This window comes from Phytophthora sojae (assembly GCF_000149755.1).
Source record: "Phytophthora sojae unplaced genomic scaffold PHYSOscaffold_2, whole genome shotgun sequence".
NCBI lineage: Eukaryota > Oomycota > Peronosporomycetes > Peronosporales > Peronosporaceae > Phytophthora > Phytophthora sojae.
Genome location: NW_009258116.1, coordinates 2699537 through 2721438, shown reverse-complemented (window position 1 = coordinate 2721438; position 21902 = coordinate 2699537). Strand labels below are relative to the sequence as shown.

General features: G+C 56.1%; 12 protein-coding genes across 12 annotated transcripts; 6 read left to right on the top strand and 6 right to left on the bottom strand.

Annotated features, from left to right (window-relative positions):
- Positions 1 to 1099: 1099 nt before the first annotated feature.
- PHYSODRAFT_416934 (hypothetical protein) lies at positions 1100 to 1546 on the top strand (the record flags this gene model as incomplete). Its single annotated transcript, XM_009520575.1, has 1 exon — positions 1100 to 1546. A coding segment is annotated over one exon (447 nt), but the record flags the coding sequence as incomplete, so codon positions are not given.
- A 320-nt stretch (positions 1547 to 1866) lies between these two features.
- On the top strand, positions 1867 to 2055 carry PHYSODRAFT_483342 (hypothetical protein; the record flags this gene model as incomplete). The annotated part of the gene is made up of 1 exon (XM_009520574.1): positions 1867 to 2055. One exon carries the CDS (start codon positions 1867 to 1869, stop codon positions 2053 to 2055), a length of 189 nt encoding a protein of 62 aa, XP_009518869.1.
- A 756-nt stretch (positions 2056 to 2811) lies between these two features.
- PHYSODRAFT_484364 (hypothetical protein) lies at positions 2812 to 4032 on the top strand (the record flags this gene model as incomplete). Its single annotated transcript, XM_009520573.1, has 2 exons — positions 2812 to 3171; positions 3229 to 4032. Coding segments are annotated over 2 exons (1164 nt in total), but the record flags the coding sequence as incomplete, so codon positions are not given.
- Positions 4033 to 5291: 1259 nt separating this feature from the next.
- PHYSODRAFT_310835 (hypothetical protein) lies at positions 5292 to 7010 on the bottom strand (the record flags this gene model as incomplete). Its single annotated transcript, XM_009520572.1, has 7 exons — positions 5292 to 5717; positions 5792 to 6070; positions 6141 to 6227; positions 6313 to 6351; positions 6438 to 6474; positions 6533 to 6885; positions 6966 to 7010. The coding sequence occupies 7 exons, from the start codon at positions 7008 to 7010 to the stop codon at positions 5292 to 5294; spliced, it is 1266 nt and encodes a 421-aa protein (XP_009518867.1).
- Positions 7011 to 7117: 107 nt separating this feature from the next.
- On the bottom strand, positions 7118 to 10141 carry PHYSODRAFT_310834 (hypothetical protein; the record flags this gene model as incomplete). Its single annotated transcript, XM_009520571.1, has 3 exons — positions 7118 to 7426; positions 7454 to 9889; positions 9950 to 10141. 3 exons carry the CDS (start codon positions 10139 to 10141, stop codon positions 7118 to 7120), a joined length of 2937 nt encoding a protein of 978 aa, XP_009518866.1.
- Positions 10142 to 10538: 397 nt separating this feature from the next.
- Positions 10539 to 13853, bottom strand: PHYSODRAFT_484339 (hypothetical protein; the record flags this gene model as incomplete). The annotated part of the gene is made up of 1 exon (XM_009520570.1): positions 10539 to 13853. The coding sequence occupies one exon, from the start codon at positions 13851 to 13853 to the stop codon at positions 10539 to 10541; it is 3315 nt and encodes a 1104-aa protein (XP_009518865.1).
- A 344-nt stretch (positions 13854 to 14197) lies between these two features.
- On the top strand, positions 14198 to 16190 carry PHYSODRAFT_556225 (WD40 repeat-containing protein; the record flags this gene model as incomplete). Its single annotated transcript, XM_009520569.1, has 6 exons — positions 14198 to 14331; positions 14422 to 14566; positions 14655 to 14904; positions 14983 to 15565; positions 15652 to 15956; positions 16029 to 16190. The coding sequence occupies exons 1-6, from the start codon at positions 14214 to 14216 to the stop codon at positions 16188 to 16190; spliced, it is 1563 nt and encodes a 520-aa protein (XP_009518864.1). The 5' UTR covers positions 14198 to 14213.
- A 149-nt stretch (positions 16191 to 16339) lies between these two features.
- PHYSODRAFT_416353 (hypothetical protein) lies at positions 16340 to 16621 on the bottom strand (the record flags this gene model as incomplete). Its single annotated transcript, XM_009520568.1, has 1 exon — positions 16340 to 16621. A coding segment is annotated over one exon (282 nt), but the record flags the coding sequence as incomplete, so codon positions are not given.
- A 68-nt stretch (positions 16622 to 16689) lies between these two features.
- Positions 16690 to 17478, bottom strand: PHYSODRAFT_541191 (hypothetical protein; the record flags this gene model as incomplete). Its single annotated transcript, XM_009520567.1, has 3 exons — positions 16690 to 17106; positions 17179 to 17271; positions 17343 to 17478. The coding sequence occupies 3 exons, from the start codon at positions 17476 to 17478 to the stop codon at positions 16787 to 16789; spliced, it is 549 nt and encodes a 182-aa protein (XP_009518862.1). The 3' UTR covers positions 16690 to 16786.
- A 397-nt stretch (positions 17479 to 17875) lies between these two features.
- On the top strand, positions 17876 to 18484 carry PHYSODRAFT_370516 (hypothetical protein; the record flags this gene model as incomplete). Its single annotated transcript, XM_009520566.1, has 1 exon — positions 17876 to 18484. A coding segment is annotated over one exon (609 nt), but the record flags the coding sequence as incomplete, so codon positions are not given.
- A 369-nt stretch (positions 18485 to 18853) lies between these two features.
- PHYSODRAFT_353836 (putative transcription protein) lies at positions 18854 to 19767 on the top strand. Its single transcript, XM_009520565.1, has 3 exons — positions 18854 to 19288; positions 19369 to 19424; positions 19503 to 19767. The coding sequence occupies exons 1-3, from the start codon at positions 19071 to 19073 to the stop codon at positions 19607 to 19609; spliced, it is 381 nt and encodes a 126-aa protein (XP_009518860.1). The 5' UTR covers positions 18854 to 19070; the 3' UTR covers positions 19610 to 19767.
- Positions 19768 to 19856: 89 nt separating this feature from the next.
- Positions 19857 to 21509, bottom strand: PHYSODRAFT_480720 (hypothetical protein; the record flags this gene model as incomplete). Its single annotated transcript, XM_009520564.1, has 7 exons — positions 19857 to 19973; positions 20067 to 20261; positions 20336 to 20573; positions 20646 to 20842; positions 20907 to 21090; positions 21177 to 21257; positions 21346 to 21509. The coding sequence occupies 7 exons, from the start codon at positions 21507 to 21509 to the stop codon at positions 19857 to 19859; spliced, it is 1176 nt and encodes a 391-aa protein (XP_009518859.1).
- Positions 21510 to 21902: the final 393 nt, after the last annotated feature.

The window sequence follows — 21902 nt, the reverse complement described above, 5'->3', positions numbered from 1 at the left end:
ATGCTACCAACCAGGAAGATGAGTGGATATCTCACATCACGAGGTTTGTACACGATCTGTTGGCTGCCTCGCTGCAACTTTTTCGTAAGTTTATTTACGATGTAACTTGCGCTTCAGACACCACCTAGAGCAGGATGCGGCTGAGTGCAAATTATTGCTCGCCGATACGCAAGCGTTCATGCAACGATCTTCTTCTCCCGGGTCATGTGTGCGACCTGACCCCGTCGAGGAGGATTCAACCCCACGGTCTCCTTCTACCTCGATCGATTTCAAAAAGACCTACGCCACTACAGCGCGGATCTACAGCACGCTTCGAGACTTGCTGGAGCAAATCCACGATCAGCTGGAGCAGAAGCCCCCGCTAACTCGTGAAGAAGCACTGCTGAAAATTCAGTCGATGTGGAAGATTCGCAAGGCGCGGAAACAGCTCAAGGAGCTGGTTCGTGATGTATATGCCAGCTTCCAAGACCCGGCAACAGGGCAGACGTACTACTACAACAAGTACACTAAAGAAACACAGTGGACGAAGCCTGTGGCTCTCGGGCGCGAGACACTGACCGGTCCTGCCTCAACTACTCAAAACAAGGTGAAAAGGGTGTTTGAATCAAAGGAGGAAGAGGAAAAGCAAGCAGCTTCAACGCTGCAGCGGATGGCCCGTTCTCATTTTGCTCGACGCCACATGAGGAAGTTGATCTCGTCTGTCTACGAAAAGATTTGGGACGCTGGTACTCAACGCTTTTACTACCACAACACCAAGACAAAAGAGGTGAAATGGGAGAAGCCTCGCTGGGTGAGTGACGACGACTTGCTGACACCGCGCACACGCTGCGAACATCTAAAGCAAGAATCCAATTTTGAAGGTCAACGAGACAAGAAGAGAGCTGCTATAGCGCGCACTGAGCCATTGACTCCAGAAGACGCCGCGCGCATGGTTCAGCGTGCGTATCGCCGTAAGTCGGGCTTTCAGAACTTGCTTCGGATGTGTCGCGCAGTCTACGAGCGGATCTATGACCCAGAACAAGGCTTATACTACTACCACAACACTCGTACGAAGGAGACAACATGGGAGAAACCATTGCTGCTGCGTGGGGCGGAATCAGACGTGTTCACACCTCGCACGCGTCAGAAGAAGGAGCGGGAGGAACATTTCACCCCTGAACGAGCCGCGTGCATGGTGCAGCGCGCTTACCGCCGGAAACGAGGCTTTCAGAACCTGCTGCGGCTTTGCCGATCAGTCTACGAGCGGATCTACGACCCAGAGCAAGGCATGTACTACTACCACAACACCCGCACAAAGGAGACAACATGGGAGAAGCCGCTGCTATGGCGAGGCGCCAATTCGGACGTGTTCACTCCTCGCACTCGCCAGAAGAAGCTGCAGTTGCTTATGTCAGCGATCAACGCTCCAGGATCACGAAAGCCTCGCCAGTGGACGGAAGAGGAGGCGGCCACACGGCTGCAAGGACTGTACCGAGCCAAGAAAGCGAAGGAGGACCTGAATTCGAGACTGGCGCAGCGGTTCAGGCAGGCGGTGGACCCGAGCTCCGGCCAAGTGTACTACGTCAACCTGTTGACGCAAGAGGTGAGCTGGGATCCACCCGCTCTCGCGCTACGATCGGGAGTCCAAATAGAAGCGTTCAAAGAGTAGTTAGGCATGTTACTAGTTGTTGTTGATGTTGATGTACATGTATCTATCGATCGATCGCTACCCGATTTGATCATAGAGGTTTGTTTGAAAGGTCGGAAGCTCAAAGCGAGATATCTATTTAGCTAGACGCGATGGGGACTCAAGTGAAGCCCGTGGTCAAGACGTCGACGATGGACCAAGAGCTGCAGGACGAGGTCATCGCGGTCGCGCAGGTTGCCATGAGTACGGAGACGAACGAGCAGGAGATCGCGGCCAAGGTGAAGCAGCACTTCGAGCAGAAATACCACGGACTCTTGTGGCACTGCTGCGTCGGGCGCAACGTCGCGTGCTACGTCACGCACGAGCAGTCCAAGTTCCTGTACTTCTACATCGGTCAGATGGCCGTCGTGCTTTTTGCCACCGCTTAAGCAAAGCGGTCATCGATCTCCGACCGGAGGCTTTCTATTCAGGACGGTGACGACAAGCAACGTCAAGCTCAAACTATTTTCAATACGAACTCCATTTACGTTCGTTGGTTCCTCCTCCTAACGCACTCGCTCACTCGTGCGTCTATAGAGCCTTCAGACAGAGGCTTCAGCATGAGCTTGAAGCTGTACGCCGAGATCCCGTACAAACTCGTGCGGAAGCGCTCCCACGGGCCCGTGCTGAGCACGCCACCGCCGCTTCCACTAATCGCGCTGTCGCCCGATGACGAGTGGGAAGAGTTCGACACCGCCACGCAGACCGGCTTCGGCTACGCGTTGCCATACTTGTCAGCACTCGATGAGCCAGACGCACACAAACATGCCGAGAAAGGTTCGATCGCCGTTCCCCCGGAAGTCCCCAGGAGATCCCGACTGCTAAGCGAATACATGACCAACAACGAGTTTTTCCAGACGCCACGCCACGGCTTCGGACTCGAGACGCGGCTCGTGTACAAGCGCAACAAGGAGCTCGAGAGCGGCTCGATCGCCCTCATCGCCAGCTCGAATCGCCCCGACGAGCTCAGCTTCGGCGCTACGTTCGAAAGCGGGAATCTGGACCGAGCTTATCGCGTTCTCGGACGCCGATACGCTCCCAGCCACGACCTCCTCATGCTACGCAGCTCGCAGTCTTCAGCCGATTCGACGAAGAGGTCTAACAAGGCGCCAACCGAGCCGTCAGTCGTGGCCAAAGCGTCGGCGATGCCCTTCCCGTTCTTCGTTGATGTCGACTCGGAATACGATCTGTACGCGGACACGGACGTCAATACGCACGGACACGTCCAATGGTACTTCTTCCGGGTCACAGTTCCGTCGACTTTACTCCGTCAGACCCGAGAACGCGGAGCTGCAACCCTCAAGGTGCGCTTCAACATCCGCAATATGCTCAAGAAGGCCAGTCTGTACACGGATGGCATGCTCCCTGCTGTCTACATCGAAAGCCCGGGCTTCGCCAAGTGCGGGTGGCACCACTCGGGCGTCAACGTCTGCTACTTCAAGAATACGGACACATACCGGCATCGCCGCACTGGAAAAGTGCGAAACTACTACACGCTCTCCTTCGTGTACGAGTTTTCCGTCCAACCACCAGCATCTTCATCATCCCCGAAGGCAACGCAGACTCCAAGCATGTCCGACGACAGGCCTTTCGTCGCGTACTTCGCGCACTGCTACCCGTACACGTACACCCGCCTTCAGCGCTTCATGCTGTCCATGCAAAAAGACCCGGAGCGGAGAACCACCTTCAAGCGGCGAGTCATGTGCAAGACCATCGCGGGGAACAACTGCGACTTGCTCACCATCACCGACTTCAGCCAAGACGACGAGAAGGACGCGACTGTAAGACGACGTACTGCCATCGCCATCACGGCGCGAGTTCATCCGGGAGAAAGCAACAGCAGCTTCGTCATGCACGGACTCTTGGAGTTCCTAACGGGGAGCTCCCTTGAGGCGCGCTTCTTGCGCCACCACTTCGTCTTCAAGGTCGTCCCCATGCTGAACCCTGACGGGGTAGTCCACGGCAACTATCGCTGCTCTCTCGCTGGTACCGATCTCAACCGACGATGGCTTAACCCTTCCAGTGAGCTGCATCCGACAATCTTTGCGACCAAGAACATGCTCCTCTCTGTCTGTAAAATTCGTCCCGTGAGTCTCTACTGCGATCTCCACGGCCACAGTCGCAAGAAAAATATTTTCCTCTACGGTTGCCGCCCATTTGACACTGGCAGTCGAACGGAAGCCGCTCGAGTTCGTCTCTTCCCGCATATTTTGTGCAAGACCAGCGACTGCACACGCGGGGGATTCTACAGCTTCGGGGACTGCACATTCTCCATCAACGCATCCAAGAAGGGCACAGGCCGCGTGGTCGTGTGGAACGAGATGCAGGTGCTCCATAGTTTCACGCTCGAGGCGTCCTTCTTCGGCGTTGACACTACCACACAAAGAGCGCAACTGCAACCTGCACCAAACAGCCGAGTCCGCCTCGACTTCGATCTCGCTGAGCAGCTGAATCCATCGCTTCGCCACTTTACCCCCGCCGATCTTCACATGGCGGGGGTAAAGTTCTGCCACGCGCTGCTTCCGTTCTCCCAAGTGCTGATGTTGCAGCGCGCCAGCAACAGTTTAACCCTCCCAGTATCTCCGAAACTCCCTAGTACTTCACCCTCCAGATCGACAACAGAGCAAGTCGAGTCTGTGTCTGTGCACCCTCAGACAGATTTCGAGCCTCCGATTACAGTCAAATGCTTTGGACCCAGTACTGCCAATGACTTCACGAGCAATAGCAGTAAAATTCGCTTAGCTCCTCTTCAAGTGCCTCATGCGCTGCCCAAAGAGCAAAATGGACCCATGTCGTGGGTGGAGCCGCAACACCGACCAGCTTCCCCACTGCTCGACCCCGTCGTTTCGCCTGGCCGAGGAACAGACAACAGCGACTCGTTTTCCTTCGGCTTCCCCCCTGAATTCGACCATCTCTTCGCTGGAGAAGACGTCTCGATGATGTCGCTGCTTGACCACGACTTGATACGGGAGATTGAAGCAGCGCTGCCGGACAACTTCCAGGATAACTCAGAAGAGGATGGATCGGTTGGCTCGGAGTCGGACCCGTCTGGGGACACCACGGAGGACGAAGATAAGGAAGACCAGCAGAAAACTCCACCGAAAAGTGCTGTAGAAGCTCCAGCCATCGAAACAGAGCCGACCAAGCTGGCAGTACCTGTTCTCACGAGGGTTCGCCCGCCAAGAGTTACCAGACACCTCTCCGAACCCCGAATGTAAGTGAAGTGTGCGCGCTGACTCACCCTCTGGGATATGATGAGGCTGATCACCATTTTTCTCTCGCTAGACTCGAAGCAACTGCACCAAAGCAAGCACCTTCTCAGCCGGAAGCCGCCCTAGCTGCAGTAATGATTCGGGCGAAGCCAAACACACTGATACCACCCAAACCTGCCCCCTCACTAGCCCCTCTTCGAAAGGAAGCACCGACACAACGCTCCGTAGTCTGCCAAAATCTGCCTCACGATCGAAACCGAGAAATTGCCGCAATGCACTTGCACGCTGTTCAGAGACGCTCAAAAACTAGGCGGCATATCCGCCAGGCTACACTGGAGATGGACGAGAGCTAGACGTTTGGGCCACGCTAGTGTAATCAGGCTCCATGTTTTGTCTTTTATCGGGCCAGATCATTAGACCACATCGACTTTGCCTCCGTTGAGCTCCATCTCGTCCATATTCAACAGCGGCTGCGGTCGCCGACGCATTGGTGCCAGTTTCGGCGCCTCCTTTTGTTCGGGAGGGGAAAAGTCTTCTTCATCCGTGAGGAACCCTCGAGTGCTGTTGGCGCTGCCACTGCTCTCCACGCGTTCGCGCCGCTCGAAGTGCTGGTTTGCGCCAACGTTTCTGTGGGCCGGCGATCTCTGGACACGCGGCAAGTTCTGCCACGCTCCCTCGTCAATTCGGCGAATCAGTTGGAATTGGTCGACCTTCTTGATCTTGAACACGAGCACCGCGGTGACGTAGATGAGGACGACATTGATCCACAACAGCATCAGGCTGCCCACGGCGATTTCGTAGAATACGAGCTTTTGTTCTTCTCCGATGACATCATCCGACTATTTAATGAATAAAAGTAGACGATGCATTAGTCCCCAGCACTATGAGAAAGAGCCCGCATGAATAAACGTACCACAAAGTATTGACCGATCATGACGTATGAAAAGCAGATCCCGCAATTCACGGTGGGTGGAAGCAGCGCCGCCGCAATGGCAACTCCGACGACGGAGGAAATGTTAGCGTTCGACTCAGCAAGCGCCACGCCCGTTCCTGAGAGAGCAGCGACAACTGCGCCAAACAGCAACTGAATGGCTTGCCCTCGCTCACGCATTTCCCCCGTGGGCCAATTTAACGCCACCGCATATGGACTCAGGAAAGCTCCGATCATTATACCCAGCAGGAAAGTAATCGTCTAGAAAATAAAATAGGAAGGCGACATTAATTTTAAGTTTGCACAGAAAAACAGCGAATAGATGACGTACCAAGGCGAAGAGCTCGTTCACCATTCCGTTAATGAAAAGGTTTTTGTCGCGAAGAGCAAACCCGAAAGCGCAGCCAAGAATAGGGCCCTATCAACACCAGACCCACCAGCGTCACATCAGCACTCGTTCGCAAAAAAAATAATGAAAACATTAGCTTGGCAGGCTGCAGTACCATCATCGGCGAGAGCAGCATAGACGCCACGACGTAGGTCTGTCAAGTATCAACGCCAACGTCAGAGCCTCATGCCACAGTTGCTACTACAAAACACAACGCAACACTAACACATTGATACTCACCCCCGAGTCTCCAGCCAGACCGATTCCAGCGATGGATCTGAGTCACAGCACCCGTCAGAACGCATACCCCGTCAGCAAGTTGACAAGTGACGTACGAGGAGATGAGCAGCATGACCACCGAGTCCCGAGAGAGCGTGGAGTTGGCCTCGATGTGCGCGTACATCTCCGCCACCGGCACGGCCGTGCCCACGTCCGTGTTGCGCTCGAGGATGCGGCCGACGTTGCGCTTCTTGCTCTTGCTGCGGCTGCGCTTGCGCATGGTGGTGCCCGGCGTGAGCGACATGACGTCGCAGAAGCCGAACTGCACGCCCACGCCCATGCGCTGCAGCTTGTTGAGGATCGCCTGCATCTCCTCGTCCTCCACGCGGAACGTCACGATGGACGACGTGCGCGCCTCGACACTCGTGACGTTGTCCAGCTTGAGCTCATCTTGGAGCACGGACACGACCTGCGGGGGCAGCACAAGCGGTTAGCAAGGAGGGGGAGGAGGAGGAGAGAGAGAAGGAGGGGAGACACAAGGGCACGCGCCTTGCCGTGCTGCTCGTTGGGCAGCGTGAGCTGGAAGAGCTTCATCCTTTTTGACGTTTTGCGCACGAATATGTGTGGTACATGAAATATACACTAAATACACATTATTTGCGCGCGTCACAGATATGACCTGTATTGACTTCAACGTGAGCTTAATCCTCGTACTCTTCGTCCTCCTCCTCTTCTTCACTTTCTTGCTCGGACTCTTCTTCGTCTTCTTCATCTTCGGTGTCACCTTCCTCTCCACTCTCACTTCTGTCCCCGTCACGACTTTGTGACTCGTCCTCGGCACCTGCAGCATCGTCACCCCCCGCTTGCATCGCTTCTTCTACTCCCTCCACCTCGTTATCGGCAGCAGCATCCACAGGTGCCTCCTCAGCTTGGGCGAATGCTGTTTCATCATAGTCGAGATAGTCCGCAACGCTGTACCAGTATCCCTCGTTCTGCTTGGACTGCAGCATCTGCAGATCGAGTGGCCGTCCACGCACGCGACCAAAGACGTACCCGCTCAGCGAGTACCATTGCCGCGTGATCGCGTCCTGCACTTGGAAGTGGTTCTCCGTCGTGAACACGCTCACCCACTCTTGTTCGTACTCCGCTCCATCTTCGTAGGGGTCGTGCATCAGCAGAAACATATCGCTCGGCTCATGGTACGCTCGAATGCTCCCGCTGCGCCAACACATGCGTCGAGGGTCGAATCGCTGGAAGTAGACGCCAATGAAAATCGCAGCACGAAGTGTCCGTGTCGACGTATCCAGCATAGGAGCCATGCACCAGCAGTGCCCATTGAAGAGCTGGACGCGGGACGAGTCTGCACGGAAGACACTGAGCCACTCGTGGTCCCCGTCGTCGTAGTCGATGCGGTGTCGATCCTTCTTCCAGTTGTAGCGGGTCACCCTGCCGTCAAACCAGCGCTGCTCGAGCGGCCACAACACGCGGCAAGGCATCTCGAGGATACTTTTCTCCCGAGCGTGGTCGTTTGGTCTCATGTAAACCCTATCGTTTCGAGAAGGAGAGAACCAGAACTGATCACCATACTCATTCTGGAAGTCACGCCAGTCGTCATCACTCTCGGGTTCTGAAGCTGAATCCCGATTCACCAGCTCTTTCGCCTTTCGCAGAATCTCCGCCTGTTGAGCTCGAGCCACGGCGTCTTCATTCAGAGCGCTTTCGCGTAGATGCATCAGCATTGCGTCGAGGTCCAGTTGTCTGGGGTCGGGCTCTGAGTATCTCCGCCACGTGCGCTGGATGACACACGCCGCGCGTAGTCGTGTTTGAGCGCGGACACGCTCAGCCCTCGCGTATCTTCGACCAAAGTATCCGCGCACTCCAGCATTGATGCGGCTCGCAGCCGCGTGCTGTCGCTTCTCTCTGGCTGCTGCTTCTTCGCGCACCCGAACCAGTTCGTTCCGACGACTTCGATGACCACGCCAGTTGCTTTGTAGTTTGACTGCAAGCCGCTCCAGCTCTCGGGCCTCTTCTTGTTGTCGGGCTATTGCTGCTTGCAATTGACGATACGCGCGACGTGCAGCGCGGGTTCGATACAACCGCTGTAGCGTCACTGCTGCATCGTGTTGCTCCTTCCGGCGTCTTTGGTTCAGAGCCATTAGATCCTCAAAGCGCGACCGACCAAACCTTGAACGGTAGTTTTCCTGCAAGCGAGTTGCGGCGGCTTCACGCTGTAGGAGCCTTTGCTCAAGTTGGTATCGATCCATGGATTTACGCACTAACACAAAGTGCCGCCGCGTCCAATAACCGCGGTAGGCAGCTTGGACTTTGACGGCGTAGACGGACCAAACACTTAGCCGCTGCTCCTCACGCTGGGAGCGCACAAAACCTGCTCGACCCAACATACCGCGCACTCGACTCTGGATCCGCACAGCACTGCGATTTATGAGCTTCGTACGCTCCACACGGGATTGAATCTGACGTCTTAAATGCCAGGACATGTAGCACCGCCGAATTTTGCGGCACGCCGGGGTCTGCACCATTGTTTCACGCCATGAAGCTGCAACACGTCGACCCATATACCCTCGAAAGTAGGCCTGTAGGCGCAGTGCAGCGGAAGCACGAATAGTTTGCTCCTGAACCGAGTATTTAATCTGCAATCCGTCGACACGCGGCTCCAGTCCTCGGTACGTTCGTGCTCTTTGCACGAACGGCATGTTCTCCGCTAACGTCCTGATGCCGGTGTCCGTGATATCTTGACACCCCGTCAGGTTCAGTGTCTGCAGGGCGGGGCACGCAGTTGCAACTGGCGCAAGGATGTCCTCACGCATGTGTAGGCAGCCCTCGAGGTTCAGCGACTGCAGCAAAGGCGTCCCAGGCACCATTACCAATAACCCGGCTGACGACATCCCGTAGCATCCGCTGAGGTTAAGAGTGCGCAGTTTTGCACCGTGCTTTCCGATATGGCTCAGTGACGTGTTCGTGAGTTGGAGACATCGTTTCAGACTGAGAACGCGAAGTGCCTTGCATCCCCGAACGATGTGCAGTATGCCAGCGTCCGAGATCCGCTCCAGTCCCTCCAGATTCAGGAATTGCAGAGCTTGGCAACCCGCACCGAGAGCTGCCAGACCACGGTCGCAGATGGCGACGGTGAAAGATACGTCGAGCGACAGCAGCCGATGGCATCGAGTACGCGAACCCTGAGGCCCTAAGGCACCACCAACCCACCCCAGCGCATCGTCGGTTAGTGCTCCACAACGAGAGAGATTTAGGCGGGTCAACGAAGTGTTGCAACACGAGATGAACTCGCGCACTCCTTCACTCAATAGCTGAGGGCACGATGAAAAGTCGAGCACGTCCAGACGTTCGATACCTGTAGCCAGCACCTGCAGCATGGGCACCGACAGCGTCGTGCGCGAGCAGTCTAACTGGCGTAGATTTTCACCCACGGCATGCACAAGAGAACGCAAGCCAACCTACATATACAATTTGCTCTTAGTGAACCTCGTAATCATCGTACATCATTCAGAACGTACCGGGGTGAAGCCCTTGCATCCCGAAAGTATAAGGAGCGAATACCCAGCCGCTCGGTTGGCCCGAAGCTGGTGCGCCATTTCGGTAAGAAGGACGTCGTTGAGCTCCTCAGCGTAAGGCCGAAGGTCGAGGACGTCAGGATCCCGCTGCTGTTGCATTTTCAGGATGGCAGTCGCACGATCTGCCACCACCATTGCGACGCGCTGGGCTGCAAGTCGCTTCGCTTCCAGCTCGCTTGGGCTCTCGATATAAGGAAGAACATTGTTGCTGTGTGCGGGGGCGCCCTTACCATTAGCCTGATGCCTGGGCTTCCTTCGAGCACCCACCGTGGATGAAACCTGGCGCTCATGGGGCTTGCCGAGCGATACTGACGGCATCAGTGAGGACTGCAGTGCAGTGTCCGGTCATCAGCGCGTCGCTTCAGCAATGCCTCATATTAGACGACTCCATTTCGACTCAAAACACTATTGAACAAGCAGTGGAAACCTGTTAGTTTGTCGGTACATACTGATGGGCGGCAGCGTCTGTCTGTCTCTGTCGGCGCGTCAAATATACGTGTCTGTTGCCCGCTTCCATCCATGCCTAGTAGTCTTACTGCGCAATCTTGGCCAGCGACGCGATCGCGTAAATCTTAATCTCAGAGCCACCGTCGACCTTGACAATACCATCCGAGGCATCGGTACCGATCAGCGAGCCCCTGGTGCCCGCCTCGTCACCCGACAGGATGATGACCGTATCCTGCTTCTCGGGAACAACCGGCCGCACGTCGTTGAGCGACACTGTGATTACACGACCATCCACGTCGATAGAGCACGAGCCTCCGCTCACATTGGTGATGGCGCCCACGCTGCCGTTGAGCTCGCCAGCAATGACTTCAACTTCCACACCCTTCATCTTCCACGTCACCTCGCCGCTGGCAGGGCCACCCGCGGAATCATTCATGTCGTGGTTGAACGCGGGCGTCATAGGAACGCCATTACCGCCCATCATGCCGGGAGTCGCAGCAGGTGTTGCGGCCGAGTTCATGCGACCCATGGGAGTTGCCACGCCAAAGCCTGGAGTCATCGGGTTATGGTTGTAGCCTGGAGTGTTGATTCCAGGCGTCACGGGGTTGAGACCTGGAGTCATGGCCGACAAACCCGGCGTCGTAGGGTTGAAGCCTGGGGTCATCGGCTCCATTCCCATGGGCTCGTGACCCATGCCTGGCGTAGCCGCTGACAAATGTGCCGGTGTTGTCGGGTTCAAGCCTGGCGTCGTCGGGTTGAGACCAGGTGTCGTCGGGTTATGGCCCATCATGTACGCTGGAGTTCTCGGTTGCAGACCGGGAGTCGTCGGGTTCAGGCCAGGAGTAGTCGGGTTAGCAGCGGGGGTCACAGGCATCATGCCATCTCGTGTCGGAGAGCGCGGGGCCATCGGCGTCGTCGGGTTCGAGTACCGGCTGCTCGACATATCACTTGACGGCGCAGTAGGCTCAAGAGGCGTGCCGAAACTGGTAGCATGAGTAATATCCTTCTCCTGGTTCATCTGCGTCTCCAACAATGCATCATCATTCGCAACATTCCAAGCCTCGCCGGCACGGCCAGACGACTGCGGAGTGCCCATACCGCGGTGTAGTGGCGTAGCCATCGGCGTCATGGCACTGCCATGGAGCGGTGTCTGCGACGGCAGAGGAGTAGCACCAGTCATCGGAGTACCAGCGTAGCGAGGCTTGTCCACAACACCGCCATCGCGCGTACCAGCCACCGTAATATGCAACCGGTCAATATCCACGATTTTCGCCTTGCAATGGATCTCGACCTTGACCTTCTGGTCGCTCTCGTCGACCACAATACCAATGTATCCTTTCCAGCGGCCCTTTTTCACCTTCACAGTCTGGCCAATCAACTCCGACTCGCGCTGGTTCCTGCCTCCACGCTGGTTCTGCTGACGCATACCCGCGTCCATGCGAGGCACAGTTGAGTTTGAAATCATGTCGGAGCGCGCCTTGCTACCGGATAGAATCACACCGCGCGCGCGCGTCACGAAAATACCAGAATTCGTCGTGATGCGGTTGTTGTGAATAAAGAGGTAGGTTCGGTAGATGTGTTTCACCGTGCCGCTGTGACCGGAAAAGGGTCCTTCCACCACATTTACCATTTCTCCAACGCTGACGTGGTTGTGCTTTTTGTCCAAGGCGGCAGTTGTGCGCGAAGATACAATCTTCCGCTGTACTTCCTGATCCGAGATGTTCCGAGACTGACCGTTCTGGCACAGTACTGTAAAGCCCTCCCGTCCGACATGCGTGATCACACCCACATCGCCATGTGCGAGCGCAACGAGGTCATAAAGTTCTTTGCCCTTGTACGAGTCAAGTCCCTGAGAAATTTCGGCTGACTCTTGGAGGTCGCGAACACGAACTTGAATCTCTCGTGCCATGCTGTCCACCAGCACAATGGCCACGGGGGCACCTTCGCTGTCATCCACTGCCACAACCGTACCGGTCTCGCCCGAGTACATGCCAGACACCACCTTGATGTGATCGCCCACCTTCACATACTTCATAAGCTGTTTCAGCTGGAAGTCCAATATCGTGTCCTTGATTTCTTCGTGAAGCGGCATAACCCGCACAGTGTCGTTGGCCGTGTTGGTACTGAGCACGACACCCATGAGGTTGATCAGGTCACCCTCGATAACGCGCACGGTGTCGCCCTTTGTCAAGTCGACCTTGTTCTTCCAATCGTCGGCCTCCACCGAGGCAAGCATATCCTCGGCGCTCTGTTCACCATCTTCTCCAGCCACAGACGAGAAGCGATTAATCTCGTCCAATGTCGGGTTCACGTCCTCTGTAGTCAGCATAGTAGCGATATTCACCTCCTTGATGAGGAAACCTTCGTGGTAGAAGTCGTTGTCGAACGTATCCATCATTTCTCCTGTCGAGGGGTACCGGCGGCGGGCCACATCTGCGCCGGGGACCATGTTCGCGTGGAACAGCTTCTGCGCTGGGCGCTGGCCCTTCTTGTACTTGGGCTGCTCGCCACCCGCCAGCACAATCGGGTCCAGACGAGGGATCATCTTCACAACGGCACGAGCTCCATTGTCCAGGATCTCGATCACCTTGCAGAGGTCGCCCTTGTACAGCCCAGCGCGCTTCATTCGCGCCCAGGCGCCCACCACCAGCGGCTTCCTCTTGGTCTGGAAGTTGAGCACCGACGTCATCTCGTGGATCGGGACGAGCTTCATGGACCACTGCTGCACGTCGCGCAGGCCGTTGAGGCAGTCCTTGGCGTGCGGCTCGCGCTCCGCCTCCACGTAGATGAATCCCTTCGAGTTGGAGGCCACGACGGACTTGACCATGAGCGGCTCGCCGCGGCGCGCAAACTCGATGAACTTGTTCATGAGCGCGACCACGAGGTGCTGCTCGCGGCCGGGCTTGCACTTGAAGACCCACATGCGCGGGTCCTGGATGGACGGCAGCAGCGACTGCTGCGCCACCTCGCTCTGGATGACGTCGCCGCCCTCCTCATCGCCGTCGTACTGCTTGCGGCTCTGCTGGTGGCGCTTCTTGATGCGGTTCACGATGGCCTCGGCGCTCTCCGACTCGTCGAACTCGGTGCGGTCCTGCGGCTCGTAGCGGTACGAGTGGCCGGCCTCGACCTCCTCGGCCATCTGGCGCTCGGAGCGGTAGAAGTCGTCGTCGTCGTCCTCCTCCTCTTCCTCATCCTCGTCCACGTCGGCCTCCTCCTCGATGAACTTGTTGACGGGCTTGCGGCGCTTCTTGGGCTTGGGCTTGCTGTCGGCCGCCTTGCGCTTCTTCACGGGCGTCTCCTCTTCTTCCTCTTCTTCGTCCTCCTCCTCCGGGATCTCGTCCTCCGAGACGTCCTCGTCCTCCGACAGGTTGCGGTCCAGCTCCTCGTCGCTCGACGACATGGCGGCGGCAGCTGCAGGCAGGCAGTCCCTTGGTTCGTTCTGGCGCGCCCGAGCCTATTACAGTTTCCCCCCTCTCGGCCCGGTAGACCTCCGATTGCTGTTATCATGGTAAGCAGAGACTTGTTGGCATATTGAAACCAAGATGTAAATTGTGGATTCGAAACACGATACAAAGGCTCTCGTGTTAATAGTATTGTCACCGACCAAGTGAGCTGACCGCCAATCGTAGCTGTTCTTTGCACTGCTGCCACAGTCGGGTACCGCGTTTGTGGTACAGCTCGGCCATCACCCGGGGCGGGGCAAGAAAAGCGCCAGGCTTCCTCCCCCTCGGCATTCCGGGAATCAGGAGAAGCGACCGCCATGACGGACCAAGTCGACGCCGAGGCGGCCTCGGCCCCCATCAACGTGCTGCTGGGCAAGCCCACGCTGCTGGCGCGGGTGGTCGCGTTCGTGGGCTCCGTGGATACGCGTCTGCTGGGTGCGTAGGCGTGGCGGAGAGAGAAAGGAAAGAAGGTAAAAGGCGAGCTTTCGGAATTGACCCAGCGATCTACGTCTCTGTGTGCTGCAGTCTGCCTGAACCGCAACTGGGCGAGGGAGATGATGAAGCCCTCCGTGTGGGAGATCTCGGCTGGCGTGCCCTACGAGCCGCTGCTGATCAACTGCTTCCGCCGCGCAGCCAACTACTGCTACCGCGAGGTGGACGCTCCTTCACCGTAATGCCTGCCTGCTGCTATTTACCGTCTTTGCTGGTGGAGATTACAAAGTCTGACAGGGGATATATATGTGTTGTGTCAACGACAGCAATGTGAACCGTCGAGGGTCCCCTCCTGCCATCCGAGCGTGTCTGCTGAACGAACGCACCTCCATGCGAGAATACGTGCACGACCTGAAGCTAATGACTGCGGAGAACGAGTGGTTCGATAAGCCGCCTCGGACGCTGAATCTTGACGACGTGCCGGAATTACGAAACGAGGTGCACAAGAACTCTCGGACGGCGTTTGAGAACGTGGGACTGCTGAACAACAGGTTCAGTCGGAGCCAAGACGCACGAGTACGTGGCAAGAGGTGCACTTTGCAATGGATTTGTGCTTATTCTGACGTGTACATCTTGTTTTTATTGCGTACGCAGCTAGTTTCTGGCGCGATTGACCAAGAGCGCGCGAACTTTTACTTGTGGTCGCTCGAGAAGCAGCAGCTGCGGGCATCGATGACGCAAACGAACGCTTCGTGTTATGACGTGTGCGATGAAGCTCTCGCTGTTGGTTGCACGGATGGCGCGGTTAAAATCTGGAGCTTTTCGTCACTTGAAAGCCGCAACCTCGACACAACGCCGCTCGTGAATGCGTCACCCACGACGTCTATCTCCCACCGGTCTAGCTTGGGAATGGTTCCCTTCATTAGGACTCGCGCGAAGGACAAGGTGGTAAACGTTCGTATCGATCACAACGATGGCACCTTCCTGCACCTGGCGACGTCAACAGAGAAGGGTGAAGCGAATGTGTGGGACGTCACAAAAGGAGAGATCATTGTATCTATCCCGTCTAGCAAGATCCACAAGTCGATGCTGCCCAGATCCCAGAGGGAGACTTGCCCACAGATAACGACTCTGATGTTGCTTCGCAACACTCTGGTGTGCGGCACATCTTGCGGCCTCATTCGTGTTTTCGATCTGCGCAGCAGCCGACTGACTCATCGACTTGCAGGCCACCCGGGTACGGATATTAACGTCGATATATCTACTGTGGTTGGTATGTTGGTACTAATGAGCTTATGTGAACTCTTGTCCAACACTTCACAGGATCTGTCGTCAACGCAGACACGAAAGGACGAGTTTTGTGGTCCGCGGGTAACGAGGGCACAGTTCGTTGGTGGGGTGGCAAGAGCGCGAAGATTTTGTCAAAATCGGCATTGTGTGAAGGATCAATCTCGGCGCTCGAGATGGACGAGACTGTAGTCGTTGCAGGCTACTCGGAGCAGGGAATGGAGGCCTGGGACGTGCGAACCCAACAATCGCTGTGTACATTTAGCAATCACGAACATGGAGGAGTCAAGTCCCTTCAGTTCGACAACCGCAAGCTCGTTAGCGTGTCATCGACTGGCAAGGTGCGTGTTTGTTTTATCGATGGCTCTCAGGCTGTTACCGCAACTAAGAGTGTTCTCGTTTGTTGTCGCTAGGCTGCAATGTGGCGATGGTACGAGCCTAACCCGGTGCGGTGGTTTGAGCCGCCGACACCGTCCGCGCGCTTCATCTCGACGAAGTTTAACGACCGGCATCTCGTGTTCGGTACCGACAGCGGTCAGCTTGTGGATTACGACCGGCTTGCAACGGTCTTGTAGGCCGTTGCTGCGCTGTGCTCTGACATCAACACACAGGTCGCGATCAAGGATAGAATAGTGCGAAGGCCACAAAAGTTTGCAATAAAGCTGAACGTGTTGCTGACCAGCGATTAAGCATGAAGAGCCTATGGGTTTTGCGGTGGCGGAATTGAGCTGCTCGAAGTCTTCTTCAAATACACAATGCTTCCCTTCAGCGCTTGATTTCGTTCTCCTGGCTTTACTATCGCGACGTGTGTTTGCTGGCTGCTCTTTCGCTCGTGAACGTCTTCAACGATCGATGTTGGACACGCCAGAAGTCGTTGGTTGTGTTGATAAGTCGAGGCGCCAGTGGCAGCGTCCGGGATGCGCACAATGATCCCAGCGTCTGTTGATAGTAAAGCGGTGGGCTCACGAACCAGGTGAAGCTGGGAGGAGCTCTGCGTGGCCCCCATACTGTCAAACTCTAAATATGGCGGATTGCCGTACAACAGCAATGCCTTAGCTAGAATTTGTGAGCTTTCGGTGAACTACATGTATTGGGATTGATTCTGTTATACCCACTCAATTCGTCACAACAAACAATCTATCGAATCGATCGACACACAACGCCACTACCCCTAAAAAGAGTCATCGTTGAACAATGTGTCCGAGAGAGCTGTGAAACCTATGTAGAGGACCTTTGAGCCATCTCGTTCGCGTCGAATGCGAACAGGGTAGCATTCTGCCTGGCGGTTGACTGGAATTATACACTGGCCGTCTTCCAGAGAAAAGGGCCACCTGTGTCGAGGGCAGGAGATGCAGGGCGTGCCACCAATATCTTCGATGTCTCCGAGGTGCAGCGATGCAGCTTGATGCGGACACGCGTCCTGAATGGCATAGAACCCACCGCCATATTTGAATATTGCCACATTAATCCCGTTTACGGTCACCTTCGTTCCTGAACAGCGCGAACAAAGCGGGTCAACGTCATGGCGCAAGCTCCGAGCGCAATATCAAATCACGAACGTACCCAGCGTTGTCGTCCTTGACCCAGGTTTAATGCGTTTGCGTCCGGTGACAGAGTACTCGTACTTCGGGCGGTGCTCCGTCGCCTCCACAACGTCTGCGCAGGGAAGAGTTAGCTTTAGTTCGCAGTCTCAGTTGGGACCCCGCCGCCTTCCGGTTGTCTTTTACCTGACGGACGCACGTACGTGCTGAACCACAGATAGCGGTCGTCATCGTGGGCGTCGCGGTTGCGCTGCCATCGCACGGCGGGCTCTGCCTCCACCTCGTCTTCCTCCCAGGACAGATCCAGGTGCAGGCGGCTCATCGATCGCTTCCGCCGGTGCTCGAAGCTCTACTACTATCAGAGGCTCGAATTTTCAAATTTGAATTTCCCTAGCCGCACATTCAATATCGTACTTAAACGAGAATATTCTTGGAAAATATCTCCTGGCAAAGATGACCCCATCGGTTTGGAAAGGCATTAACTTCGACAGTTACATAGTGGCGGGTGGAGTGGAAACCATTCTGGAATCTTTGCGGAGCCCATGGCGAGCAGATACGGGGACGAGTTCCGCGGGCGCGGGAGGGACCGCAGCAGGGACCGAGGGTACGGAGGAGGCGGCGGCAGCTACGGTGGACGTTCAGGGGGAGGGGGCTACGGCCGCGAGCGAGAGCGCGAGCGCGTGGGCGGCGGACGTCGCGGCGAACAGAGCGGCGGCGGCGCGGAGCACCTGGCGCGCATCCACGGCACAGAGGAGGACCGCGTGAACTGCCCGTTCTACTTCAAGATCGGCGCCTGCCGCCACGGAGACCGCTGCTCGCGGCTGCACAACAAGCCCGTGTTCAGCCAGACGATCCTCGTGAGCCACATGTACCAGAACCCGATCGCGCAGGTCATTGCGCAGAACGGTGACCCGGCCTCGCTCGACCAGCGCCACGTGGACGAAGAGTTCGAGGACTTTTACGAGGAAGTGTTCGAGGAGCTGTGCAAGTTCGGCAAGCTGGAGGAGCTCAACATCTGCGACAACCTGGGCGACCACCTCGTGGGCAACGTGTACGCCAAGTACGAGGACGAGGAGCACGCGGCGGCCGCGCAGAAGGCTCTGTACGGCCGGTTCTACGCAGGCCGACCGCTGGTGTGCGAGTTCTCCCCCGTGACAGATTTCAGGGAAGCGCGATGCCGCCAGTTCGACGAAGGAACGTGCAACCGCGGCGGTTACTGCAACTTCATGCACATCAAGACAGTGCCGCGGTCCATGCAGCGCGAGCTGGAGAGGATGTTCAACCGCGGCCGGCGTGACAAGAGTCGCAGCAGGAGCAAGAGCAGAAGCCGCAGCAGGAGTCGCAGTGGCAGCCGCGGTCGGGGTCGACATGGACGGGGGCGCTCACGTTCGCGGAGTGGATCACACGACGTCCCGAAGGAGGGGTCATCGCGTCGCAGCCGCTCTCCGTCGCCAGCTAAGAAGGACCGTCGTAGCCGTTCCCGCAGCCACAGCCCGCGATCCCCGGCTCGTGGCTCGAGTCGTGACGCTCCTAAGGCGGAAGAAGGCGCCGTGGAGAAGAAAGACTGAGGGGTTGCTCCACGTGCAGACTACAGTTTAGATCTTCAGTTTCGGTGCTGCATCAGCCAGGTCGCCTAGTGTGGCGAAGAGGTGGACAGCGAGGCCTTACGATTTTGTTGTTGCCTTCGCCACTTCGCCAGGTATTGAACCTACCTAATACATGGATTCGTATGATTTTGGTTAGTATGTGGGCTTGCCTGGCCAGCTTGCGTTGCAGCCCCCTGCAGCATGCCATTGAAGCCTCCAGCATATTGCCGCAGGTGTCACCTTGATTCGTACTTAAACGGGTGTTGGCACCACACCAATCCACCGCTAGGACCAGCCCAATGCACTCGACATTGTCGACAAGCCCGCCATGAGCCGGATCCGCGATGAGGACGACGAGGAGCTCGACGAGAGCTTCCAGCACGCCGACATCCCCAACACCTTCCGCGAGCTTCGCGCCTGCATGACGTGCTCCCTCATCAAGACCTTCACGCAGTTCTACGACACGGGCTGCGAGAACTGCGCCTTCCTGCAGATGGCCGACAACCGCCAACGCGTGGCAGAGTGCACCTCGGCCTACTTCGAAGGGTGCGCTGGAGAGCTTGAAGCGCCTTTAGTTCTGGAGCGGTAGTAGCTGACTGACTGACTGGGGCTCGCTATTGTAACAGCATGATCGCTATGATGCAGCCCAAGGAGAGTTGGGTCGCCAAGTGGCAGCGCATTGGTACGAGGACGTGACAGGACTTTTGTGCTGCTATGTGCTTGGTACACTAATCATTATGTTATGTTGTCCGACCTGCAGTGCGCTTGATCCCGGGGATCTATGCTGTGTCCGTGTCGGGAGAGCTGCCGGACTCGATCAAGCGGTTCCTGGAAGACAGGAACATCCCGTATCGTGTGCAGAACTAGGTTTCCCACTGTCGCCTCGGCGTTTTACGAGCTGAACAAGATAGTTTACTTACTTGACTGACGCATCCCATCGCTCATATAGTGGCTAGCTTCACAACATTTAATGTGGCTCTGATCTTACAGTGATAGTGCTGCTGATTGTGGTAACGAGGTACATCAACATAATGGAGCACTAAAGTTGAAACTTTTGTAGGCCGTGAGCCCTTAAGCTTGATCAAACTCTAAAAACTGGCGTTTGCACTGCCTACTAGTAGAAGCCGTCGTCGTAAAATGCGTCCTGCATGTGCTGCTTCCGTTTACGGTCTCCCTTGAGCTCATTGCTGCGCTGCTTCCTTGAAGCCGATTTCTTATCGAAGACGTCGCGCTAGCAGACACACGGAGAAGCATAATTGTTAGCACACAACCGAGTCAACAGGAAGATCAGAACATAGCGCCATCATAAAGCTTGTAAACACACCCTGTCAATTTTGCGGTCCTCCAAAGTCTCGGGCAAGTCCAGCATCGCGCGAAGCATGTTGTTGTACTTGATGTGCTCTTGGAGCCCTGTCTGCAAGCACTCCTTCATCGCTTCAAACTGCTTGACCGATTTCCACGAGCTGATCTCCAGCACCTCGCTCTTTACTGAGAACGAAACGTGCGGAGTTTCGCCGGCCTGCAAAGTGCAACACAACTCAATCTTGTCAATAATCCGTAATACCGCCGAAAACCGCATCAGAAGCATCTTACAGAGAGAGTCGAGTGAATATCGCGGAAGACAATGCGCTGGGTCTTGCGGTCTTTCTTGCTGTTCTTCTTGCTGCTGTCCTTGCTCATCTCAAGAAAACGGTCCAAGATTTCCTCACCATAGGGCAGCGGCACACCACAGCTCGCTGCGCTTTCGTAAAGGAATGCAACATTCTCGCCGGCGGCTGAGCGCACGTCGACGTCCTTGTGGTCTAGCAAGGCCAGGAACTTTGGCACCAATCTGTTGCACACAAACCACGGGGGATGTCAGCCGAACGCATTTGCCACGGATTCGCTCAGCTCAAATCTTTACCTTTCTAGCAACTCGCCGCTCGCCAGCATTTCATCCGAGAGGTTGGACGCCACGAGACCCCACGAGTCGAGGGCTGCTTTGCAAATGTCGCCAACAATTTTCGGGTTGAAAAACGTTTCAAACAGCTCCAGTAGCTCTTCGGTGTTCTCCACCTCAACGCTGCACACAAAGCAGATCAGACCCAGAGCGCGGACAGTCTGTGCAAAGTGAAGTATGAGTATCACGACAGCTACGGACAATCCCCGCAAAGTTGCTACTTACCGCCACTTTAATCTTCGCATTTCGCGCTGTCTTGACCAGAGGCTTGAGCACATTCTTTGATCGCTGGAAAAAGCGCTCCTCGTCCTCCCCGAAAATAATTGCCAAAATCGCCAAGATGCGTGAGCCCAATACTGCCTCGCCTTCGCCTGGCTTGCGCAGGCACCCAAGCACGTTATCCACGAAGCTGGATTGGTGCAGGCAGCGTCGCAAAGAATTATTAGTTGGGTTGAACCACTGAACCATTTCCACACACTGGGTGACATTGCCTACCTTTCGCTAATGTCTTCCGGGGCCAGATACTGGAGCAGATGCGTCGTCAGCTTTTCAAGCGCGGCAACCCGCGTCGTCGTTCTGAGCAACGAATACACATGTTACCAATGCAGATATGAGCATCCGCCCATCCATCGATTGTTGCATCTTCTTCTTCCTCTCTAGGCACCTCTTCTCGGTCAGCTCCTCCACGGCGTCGTCGACGTCTTGCTCGTCGTCTTCGTTCTTCGAGTAGCCGTCATAGAACTCGCCGTCGTCCGACATGAACGTTCCGCGGGTCTCCGCGGACGCCACCGACGCAACTTCGTCGTCCTCGTCGTCTTCGTGGCGCATCCGCCGGGCTCCTGCAATAGCAAAGGTCAGCCCCCAAAGATCATTGCAGCCAGCCCAAGCCCGCTATTGTTGGTCCGCACCTCCACGCTTCTTCCCCATGCTGCTTCTAATTCCAAGATGAAGTTCTTCTTCTTGGTGGTTCACCTTTTGTGCCGGCTGCAAAGATGTGTGTCACATGAAGTCCGTGATTGGCTACAAACACAAACGAGTTATGGCCAATCCACGGCGAAGCCGCCACTGAGAGGCTTTTTTTCGAGTCAAAGCGAGGAGAATAGGTAATGAAGATCTAGCGTCGGCGCGCAGTTCCCCCGCGACGTCAGTCCGGTGTCTGTCCACCATCAGCTGCCGCCCCCTGGAGATAAAGAGCTTTCTAACGAACTGACTGAATCCTCT